Source organism: Embiotoca jacksoni, unplaced genomic scaffold (assembly GCF_022577435.1).
Source record: "Embiotoca jacksoni isolate LCO1_2020_lvr unplaced genomic scaffold, fEmbJac1.0.p SCAF_18, whole genome shotgun sequence".
NCBI classification, from domain to species: domain Eukaryota; kingdom Metazoa; phylum Chordata; class Actinopteri; family Embiotocidae; genus Embiotoca; species Embiotoca jacksoni.
In genome coordinates, this window is record NW_027185318.1 from 179,155 (window position 1) to 190,000 (window position 10,846).

At 42.0% G+C, this 10,846-nt stretch overlaps 1 protein-coding gene across 1 annotated transcript in view; it reads left to right on the forward strand.

The window, feature by feature from the left end:
- The first annotated feature begins 2,058 nt into the window (after nucleotides 1-2,058).
- Nucleotides 2,059-10,846, forward strand: part of runx3 (RUNX family transcription factor 3) — a 51,742-nt gene continuing 42,954 nt past the window's right edge. The window contains exon 1 of the mRNA XM_069151843.1: nucleotides 2,059-2,138. Within this exon, the coding sequence (XP_069007944.1) occupies nucleotides 2,081-2,138 (58 nt within the window). The 5' untranslated portion in view covers nucleotides 2,059-2,080. The remainder of the gene's footprint in view (nucleotides 2,139-10,846) is intronic.

Sequence of the window (10,846 nt, forward strand, 5' to 3'; positions counted from 1 at the left end):
ACACACACACACACACACACACACACACACACACATACACACACATACACACACACACACACAGACATACACACACACACACACACACACACACACACACACACACACACACACACACACACAGAGACACACACACACACACACTGACACGCACACACACAGAGACACACACACAGACATACACACACACACACAGACACACACGCACACACACACAGACACACACACACACACACACACACACACACACACACACACACACACACACACACACACACACACACACACACACACAGGTTTCCAGGGAAAGCAGCTCGGTCACATGTGTGACCAGACGGTGGTTTGGGTCCAGACATGCTCGGTGTGTCACAGAGACAGGAAGTGTGAGACCAGTGATTTTAGTACTCACACACAAATAGTCATAAATACACACATTGTCAGCTTAACTACCGCAGTGAGAACAGCAGCTACTTTCTCTGACATCCTTATTTGATTGATTCTAAAGATGATGATTCTGAGGCAACTTGAACATTTCCTGTTTTTAATACAATCGCTGAGGAAACTTTCAATAAAAGGAGATAAAAAGGAAAAGGTAATATTGGCATTACATCTGGAGCTGACACTGTACAAGTTGTACACGACGCCACATCAGTGGAAACGTTTCCATTCTTAAATTCAATCAAGAAATGAAAAAGTGTAAAAAACACAATCAGGTTTCATAACTTTGCAGTTGGGGAAAGCGACTACGACAGCACATAAAACAAACCTTTCTTTTTAAATGATCTTTCGTGTTGAACAAAAAAGCTGAACTAAAAAACGAAAACCAGGATTCATATAGTGAATTTAAACCATTTTAAGTAAATTCAATTGACCAAAAACTTAAATATTTGCATTTATGTTCAAATGTAGGAGGATTAAATACATCTTATAAACAAAACTGAGAAAATGAAGAAAAAAAGGGACTAAATGTCGAAAACGGAAGATGAGAGCAGAAGATCAGGCAGCGAGGAACTGCTGCTTCTGATGAGACGAAGATCATGATACTATCAAGTGGTGAGTGAGGAGGAGGTTGAACAGGCCCAAAACCACCACTTCTTACAAACACAGATGTGCTGGGAGTCAGACACACTTAAAACCTAATACATTCAGAACGGCATGCTGGGAGTTGTTGGGCAACTGGAGACACAACACTTTCCTACAGTCACAGTTATCACATTCATTCCTGTCTTTCTCTCTCCATGTGTTTGTACCGGCTTTAATACATTTTATATCTCCCCAGATCCTTTGCAGTGTTTTCAGCCACACTGGCACTTAAAAAGAAAAGAAAATGTTTCCAAAATTTGGACGACCAATGAGAAGTGAGAGTGAGAAGAGGCATGGAAAGTACAAGAGAGAGAGAAACCAGAGAAAAGGCAAAGACGATAGTAGAAGAAAGGAGGGACAGGAGGAGGGTGGGAGGGAGAGGCCCGGTGACCTCACGTGACATGTGACGTGTGCTCCACCACTCACGGAGGGGAGTGTGTGTTTCTGTGTGGAGGATGGCGAGGAGGATGCAGAGCGACTGTGGCTTTTAGCCATTTACTAGCACAGAAGCTTCAGTCAGGCCACCACCATCGTGGACGAGAAAGAAAGAGACCGACCACGCCATCAGGCTTGCCGGCTAACCTCAGACAGAGCACCACAAACGCAGCCCCCCCCCCCCCCCCACCACCTGGGCTCCGCTGGGTGGGCCCCTCTCATCTCCAGCCCTGGTGAGTCCACCTCCACGCTGGAGACACCAATGCTGTTTAAATGGTTTCTTCTTGTCTTTCTTCCTGCTCCTCTTCTCTGCTCTCTGCTGTAACACATGCTGCTCTCTCTGCAAGCTTGTGGCTTTGGATTCCTGTGGTCGTCACAAACCAGAGATTCTTGGTTGCAAACAGGCTTCGAGCTCCAGGAGTTTTGTCCTCTCGCGCTCTCCGACCTTCTGTCACATCTTTCTATGGTAATCTTTGATTTCTGTGTTTCAAACATGCTTTTTTTTCCGTCAGAGGTTAAATTGCCTGTCGTGAGGACTCAACACTGCTCTGCCTCCCTCGTCATGGCTTCCAACAGCATCTTTGACTCCTTCTCCAGCTACAGCAGCAGTCTACTAAGAGGTGAGTACTGATCCCTCCCTCTCTGCTCCGTTCTCCCTTTCTCCCTCCCAACACCCGGGGGGGGGGAGGTGTTGGGCAGTTGTTTTGAACGTTTGACAGCGAGGTGTCCATGACCATGCTGAAGTGTGTGAGCCTCCTCTGGTGTGTGAATGCTGTGTGTCTACACACACTCACACATGTTCACAAAGGACCATCTGATTTGCACAGTAGCCTTCATGTAGTTGACTGATTCGGCCCATAAAGGCCTTTGTCTCTCTACTCCTGTGTTTCTGGAGGCCTGATGGAGCAGCGCCATAATGGGATTCTCACCACAGACATTCATTATCAAGTGAAACTCAGGCTCTCTGTGAGAATACCAGCTCAAAGGCTCCATGTGACTGGAGCTTTACTGGAACATGGCAGGACAATAAAAGAGCAAGGGGGGAAGGGGAGGGGGGTGAGGTGGAGGACATATTAGGCTCTCTCACTCTGCTTTACTTCCAGGAGGTACTTTTGGTCGGTGTGGTGAAGTGAGTGCACTATACTTGCCGACGCTTAGCGCTAGCCTCAATGAAGAAGCCATTTGTTGCCATGGTAATTCCAATCAGACAGCTTTTACCAGCAAACAGATGAACTCGTGTGAAGGAGAAGAAGAAGAGCAAGACTGAAACCTTTACCTGACTTTGATAAGAATACTTGTTGACTTTATTTGTATCAGTGATGCATAGATAAAGTTGGCAGTCTGGAGATTCGCTTGTTCCTACTGTTCCTCACACAAGCACGTAGACGGCCACCGAAAGGCAGCAGAAAAAACCAAAAAGCCTTTCCCAATTAAGGACTTGTTGCAGTGTTAATTAGAGACAGCCACAGGAGAAGCACTACCAGTTTGTAATTGTTTGCAGAGTATATCTTAAAATCGTTGGTGCCTCACACATCCAGACAGATGCAGACAGTCGAACACACTCAGTCCATCTGGGTCTCACATGAGAACAATCCTCTGATATCCTCAGTGGAACCGCACGGAAATGATTCCTGTGTTGTTCCAGTGTTCTCACAGCTTCTACAGAAACTGAGGCATTTATAGTTTCCTCATGACAAGGCTCGACCCCCTTTTCTCTATAACCACCGGATTTTCATCCCTCACTGTTTACAGATCAGTGTGTCACCAACTTAAGATTCAATATATGTCGTCTATCAGGCTTTGGAGCCATTTTAATGTCTAATGTAATGTGTTTGCTGGGACCTGACTTTGAATTGAGGTTGGATAACAGACAGTAAACTGTAATCATCTATCAGAAATCATTCGTGAATATAGAATATCCTTTTACAATTTGTTCTGTCAGGAGACTGAAACCAAACACAAGAAAACAAAAGACAAGATTCATAAAATGTTCCCGTTCAGTCTGAAAGCATTTCAAATTGAGACTACCTCATACCTCAAAATACACTAATAGCTTAACAACTTGCAATATGCAAGCAAAGCAATTTGGCTAAAGTTCTCTTATTTTAGACTCAAATCAAACTGAAATTAGGAGGAACGGTTGCAGAAAATGAAGGATACTGTGAACTGTCTGGTTTCATGAGCTCTGACTTCAACACAGTGAAACATGAAGCTCATGGAAATACAGGATTTAACCGCTCAGAAGTCAGGTAATGCTGCCGCCAGCAACATTTGATTAATTTGACCAAATAAAGTCTGTTTTTTTTGCAACATGCTACCTTGTAATTTCATTGAAGCTCTTGAAAAAAAAACATCACCACTATCACAAATATCTCAGCACAATACAAACATACCAGTCTGTCTGTCATATTTGTAAATTTTACATATTTCCACCTATCGTTCAGTGCAGACAGAACACATGTAAGCATGTGATGTGCAACATCAGATGCACTTCGCGTGAGAAGCGAGAGGACGTCTCACCTCAGAAACCTCAGTCCTCCGCTAAAGTTCAGGCGCACACACACACACACACACACACACACACACACACACACACACACACACACACACACACACACACAGATGCACATACGCGTAAAACATACAACACACGCACACTGAGTCACAAAGGGAACAGGGTGTCGTTCTTACGCCGTTGAATTCTTTATAAAGGACCAGAAGGAGCTAATAGCCTGACAGTTACTATGTTGTGAAAGAAAGAAACAGAAAGATACGCTAATCTGATGCAGACTTACAGAGCTGCTGCGTTTCACCAATAACCACAACGAGGCTACACCTGCTCACCTCTCAGCACCACTATTTGATCAGGAAACAACATTTCTGAGACACTTTTGTTTTTTAAAAAAAAAAAAGAAGCAGAAAGCTCCACAAAACAGCCCTGGACTTTCCCCTGGTGAAGCAGAGTTGTTCAACTTTACTGAATGTTCCAATGGTGACACATTGGCAGCGTTTGCATCAGGTGGGGTACCTGGTTTATAGCAGCTGTGATCGGGCCTGTGCAGCGGGTCATATCCTTGGCTCACTTGCTGTCACCGCATTTCCCTCTGCTTGAAAGGCCTGCTACGTGTTTTTCCTTTTGGCTGTTTTAAATTCAAGGTTGTTTTTTTTAGAGTGCTACGCTCTTGGGAGCCAGCTCCCTTTGTGGCCGAGAAAAAGGCCCCGGTTTATTAGGGTGGGAATGGTTTTATACGTCAGGCTTATTGCACTACATGAATGGAAGTGAGGACGTGTGTGAGAAACATGCCTCACCACAGTTCCAGCAACTCTGGGAGATGGTCTGGTTTGTTCTGCAAGTGTTGGGGAGGGAAAGCCTGAGAGACGCATGCACAGTGGGAGAAAAATACACTTTATACGCAACTAAATGAATCTTCACTGGGAATAAAACTAAAAATGAATTTCTACCTTAGAACCACTGACAAACAAAAAGACAAAATTCAGTAGCTCAAAAAAGAAAAAACCTTTAAATTTAACTAAATATATGACCAGCCTCCAAATTGATCAACAACAAAGTCATATGGTAAAGTTTTTTTTTTTCTCCTCTCTTAAATTAACATACTTTATTGGAGCCCATTGAAAATCCTGCTGAGTGTGAGGCCCCCGATGACGCCAAGACACGGAGACTGAATGAGAGGACTGAGATCTGTAACCAGATATTAAGAGTTTCAAAATGTAAAAGTGAAAGCAAATAATAGAAAACGGCTACAGAGCTGCAAAATCCTGTCTCCAATTTAGCTGAGTATAATATCTATTTATAAAACTCTGAAGGCATATTGGATAGAAGAAACGTTCTGGACTTGATTAGGGCTGTTAACGTTTTTGGAGGTACTTATTTACTCTTTGGTTTGTCTCGCCACTTTCACCGTCTGTCAACACGACTTTATGGGGAACACTTTTAAGTTGGCTTCCAGGTGGAGCATGCAGAGGGGCGTTGTGATTATGTGGTCGACTAATCCTAAACCGGCCTCTGCCCGTACACACTTTTGGCTCAAAACACTGTGCTCAACCCTGCGATGGTCAAGGTTAAAGTTCTACTAAGTGTAGATGTAAATACAATTTTCTGGTGGCCTGATTCTTTGCAGCCAATGATAATATGGATTTATGTTGTAAAGGTTTTTCTGATTTAAAAAAAAGTAGGCTAAAAAGTTGAGCAACTACTTTCAATAAACATTCCTGGAGGGGGGCATGTTTCTCTAATTCTACTGGAAAGTAAAGGGGAGGTGTGTTGACCCTGGAGCAGCATCATGAGGATTGGGGGAAACGGGTTGGAGGGGGAGGGGGTCAGGCTGACCATGCAGGATGAAGACTAAGCTCATCCAGAGTGAGTCTGCATGTTAAACGCTGGGATCAGATCATATACGGTGTCTGTCTGGTGAGTGCATTCAATTGAAGGCGACTCTCAGATGAAACAAAAAGAGGACTGAATTAGTACTACAGGTTTACATGATAATAAGAGTGATGGTTAAAGATAATTGGTACAAGCGACATAAAAATGTCCTGATATGATGCAAATGATGTCAGAGAAATTTTACAATGTCTAGACCAGCTTCTTTAACTGGGACCTTCAGGAACAAACTATATGTTGGGAGGAAAATATGCAGACTTTGAAAATGCTTGTATAATTGGATAATGAGGTGGAAATGATCATAATATAAAACTTTTTAGCTAGGATTTCTAAAAAGTAATGCCTATACAGGATGAGGGTCTTCAATTTTTATGAGTAATTTCTTTATGGTTAATTTGCTTCATTTATGGGCTGATAATATTTCATATAAACCCATATGCAAAAATAATTAAATCCACATCACTGTTATTAGACTCTTCATGATCTCACTTGTCCTGAATGGCAGATGACTAAAATTACAGAAAAAGCTTTCTCGCAATTTTCTAACTCTTAATTTGGTTTTAAACCTATGCCTGAAACCACAGGCCAGCCCCACAGCTTATTACATGGTGAACCCAGGATTGTAGAAAAACACAAGTAATATTGTAAGCTAATTTCTATATTAGTAACCAAAATTTATGTCGCAATTATGCTGGTATTTTCATGCAATTTTCAGCAATGCTGGAAATAAGATAAACAATTCAAACTAAAACCTAAAATAAGCATTTGTTTCATGCTAGTTTTAGTTTCTTTTCAGTAACTCTGGCTCCAATTATGAAGCTGTGACCTGAGTTGGTCTTTTTGTTTCGACCCTCCCTGTATTGTTGAACAGATATTGTCAACAACATCCTTTCTCTCGCAGTACGGAGGAAAAGCAGAAAAGTGGCTGTGACTAAGCACTACAAAGATTGCAATGCACTTTTGTTTTTAACATTACAGTTGCATTCTAACCCACAAATTACTTTAATGGGCGGGCATGGGTCTGGTTGGCAGCACATAAAATGACTCAAACTTATGGAGATCCCACATGTTCAGAAACATATCAGCAGACAGCAACCTCTTTTCTTTTCTTTTTTATGAAAATAGAAGGAACGGAGGGTTTTACTTTATCATGTGTGAAAGTTTAGCAATGATCTGAGGCCCAGAAGAACTCATTCTGTCACCATCAAAGGATTAAAAGGAATGTTTTTCACAGACAAAAATCCTTCCTCCAGACTGAATCTTCACTTCATTACGAGCAACTTTAATCATGCTCAAAACATCCTTACAGCCTATCCTTCTTCCCATAAGCAATAAAGGAAAAACTTAATTACGGTGGAAGAAAAATGCAGATAATGATAGGATGTGAGAGACTGCAGGCTATGAAATGTTTTCTGAATCTCTATTTTCCCAGATTTTTTTCTAGACTTGTTTACATACATCTAATTGTTGTTGCTGCACTGAAACATGTTTTTGGGTCGTCTCTTTCTTCCCCTCAAACATAACTTTAACGACAGGGAATTAATTTTTGTGGAGACAGCATTTCAAAAAGAGGATTTTAGTTTTCTCTTGGACTTCTCATTGAAGGGAACAAATAACTGACAGTATTACAAACTACATCGGTCAGTGAAAACCGAATTGCAACTTTGAACATTTAATATTATCATTCATGTCATAACTAAAAGAAGTTTGATTGTGGGACACAAGCATATTTGCTTTTTCGCTGAGAGTTAGATGAGAGGATCAGTATCTGCAATTCAATTTGAAACACCAGTTATCCATTAGCTTTTCATAAAGACTACAAACAGGAAGAAACAGTTTGCGTGTGTCTGTTAGGTAACAGACCTGAATATTCGACCCGGTGTATTCTTTTCTATTGGCATGTGTTCATGTCATGTGACTGTCCAAAAAAAAACAGCCTTAGGTTTAAGCACCAAAACCCTGTGCTTAGATTTCGGTAAAAACAATGGCTTAAGTTAAAATAAATATATAACTGATGCATGTAACGTTTACACAAATCAAATTACGCTTCATAGGTTTACTTGCTTACGTTACTTAAAATACATCCACATCAATTTATGGTTCCTCACGGACTCGTCACTGCTCTTCATGGTGACAGTCCAATGTTTGTTCCCTCCAATTACTCCCAACCTTCCACCGACATGGACATCGTCACTCGTTCTACTCGTGACCTCCATCTTCAACAACCCTCTCAAAAGTAGATATCGCACAGTTTTAGAGCCATTATTATGAAACTAGTGTAATATGTTCTGTGCAGTGGTACAACGCATTATTTCACTTTTTATTAATAAACACAAAACCTGAAGAGTAGAACTGCATCTCATAGGAGCAGAAGGTGCCACGTTTGTTAAAGATCATGGTTTGGGTTACTTAACTCACGGACTCAAACGCTGCTCTCCCGGGTGAGAGTGTTGGGTTTGTTCCACCCAACCACCCCTGACCTCCTCCCTCAGCAGTCTTCATCTCCTTTGTACTTCATCACAACTTTTTTTTATCCTGAACCCATGTCTTGACGCCAAAGGGCACGTTACATCTCTCTGACACTAACGGCTGTGACAAAAGGGCAGTATTAGATGCCCTAGGAATAAGAACAGCCTAAAATGAATCTTTGAAGTTTTATGTGAGATTATCTGCTGGACTATTTTCTGGCCAGATGTCTTCTTATGCAAAATGATTAAACAATTACAGGAAGCCATATCTGGATAAGAAAGTCACACCTGAAGCCTTGTAAATCCCTAAATTGGTTTGTTCTTGTTTTTTTTCCCCCAACAAGCATGTTTCCAAAATGTAACTTTTAATAGTAATAATAATAATAATAATAATAATAATAATAATAATAATAATAATAATAATAACAAATGTCATAACCATTTCCTCCTCAAATGTTGACCATATTTCCATATTCTAATTCCTTCACTCTACATCATAAAACATGTTTAAAAAAATGATCTGTCTATCCCTGTATTGCACCAGGTTTTGCCCCGAGGTAAACTTAAGAGAGCCTGTATTTTTCTGCAGCTGCTCACTTCTGTATTGGCTCAGGAGGAAACACCATGCCCGGGATTCCCCCTCAGCTGTGCAGCAGAAGTGGCCCCTCCATTTCTTCTCCATAGTCTGTCTGCAGTGAGGTCACTCTGTTTGCTGCAAATACCGTTCTCACGGTCACAGACGCCAGCCATCACGAGCATAAATGCACGAGGAACTTTATAGTGTACACACACAAACTGCTACTGGCTCGTATAGCGCTACACACACACACACACACACACACACACACACACACACACACACACACACACACACACACACACACACACCGCCTGAGTTTTCCCCATGCTGAGTCAGAGAGCAGTGCATGTCAACATGATGACTGTGACGTTTTCCCCCTCTAAATGCTGTCTGACCTCACCATAATAGCTGGTCGGACTCACATATGGTCTCCCAATGCCTTAGTCCAGCAGAACACATGGTGACTAAACAGCAGAGGACTTCACCGAAAAATATCAGTGACTGCTTTCTTGATTTTATAAAGTGTCCGATGCCAAAATATATTCCGTGGACTGTGTTTAATCCTGTGCTAACAGGAGTGGGAGTTTCTAACCAGTAAACTGTTCGCAACATATATGATATAGAAAAGGACTGGCTTATAAACCTTTGGATGTTAAGGAACATAAATTTCTCTCACAAGCTTGATTTTGTGAAATGAAATGTGAAGAGGATTACATTGCTGTTGTAATCAAGGCAGGACGATATCCTTAAACGTTTGGTCATATTAAAATATATTTGTCCTTAATTATACATCGAGCCCATCAGCATCACTTTATGACTGCCAGAAAGACGTGTCAGAAGGGCCTCACGGACTCAAATACAACTTTTCCCCTTTAATCAGTGTGATGACATAAGAGGCGGCCAGCGAGTTACTCATTCAGTCAGTGTAGAGTTTGATGGACCTAATCACCAGGCAGTCAGACTGGAGGCTACTGATTGGGTTTACAAACGCTCTTTGTCATCGTTGTGTCATTAGCTGGTTGTAAGCTGTGGCCGCCTTGACGTGGAGCAGCGACATGCTGGGCCTAAACACAGCAATCAGGGGATTAGAGTGCAGTTACAGCAAAGCCTCCATGCATGCCTCAGGCTCTGAGTCAAAGAGGGGAAAGTCCGGCCCTTCTATGCACGCTCCACATGGCGAGGGTGCGAAATGTATATGGGCAGCACCACTACTGATTAGTGATGGAGATGACGAGAGGAAACATTCAGTCTCCTTGGACACACGAGTGGTTTCTCAGACTCCAATTAAGCCGCGTCCTTAACTGAAGCTGAATGGAGGGACTGCACTGAAAATAAGTTGGAGACTTTAATCAGGTTTTCTTCATCTAGAATTGGGAATTAAGTCTGAAAACAACCCATGCAGCACAGTGACTTTCTGCAGCCAGGCTGAGAGATGTTTGGAAACGATTCATTTTCTTTTGTAATTAATTGGAATGATTGACAATAATCACTTACTGTGCAAAAGATTAGATTTACGAGGGATGACAATATTATGTGTCTAAGTGCTTTCCAGAGCCCCTTGGCTTGCAGGCTGGCAGCCACCACACCCTTGTTTCCTTACGCGGAGAAACCCAGAGGGCCAGCTGAGCATTTTCCAAAAGTTGTCTCACGTCTGTAGAGGAAAGTGGCACGGACACTTGTCAGGAAACCAGCGCCGGGTTCCTGCTTGAATCTGGTTGAATTCTGTGGTGAGTCAGATGGTGCTCGGCAGGCTGACCCTCTGAAGAGGGAAATAAATGTAAATTTAATATTTAGATGCTCTTTGAAGTCTATTTTCACTTGAACGAGTGTGACAGAACCTGGAATGACCCGATTGAAAGAGTGCCTTAACAGCGATGA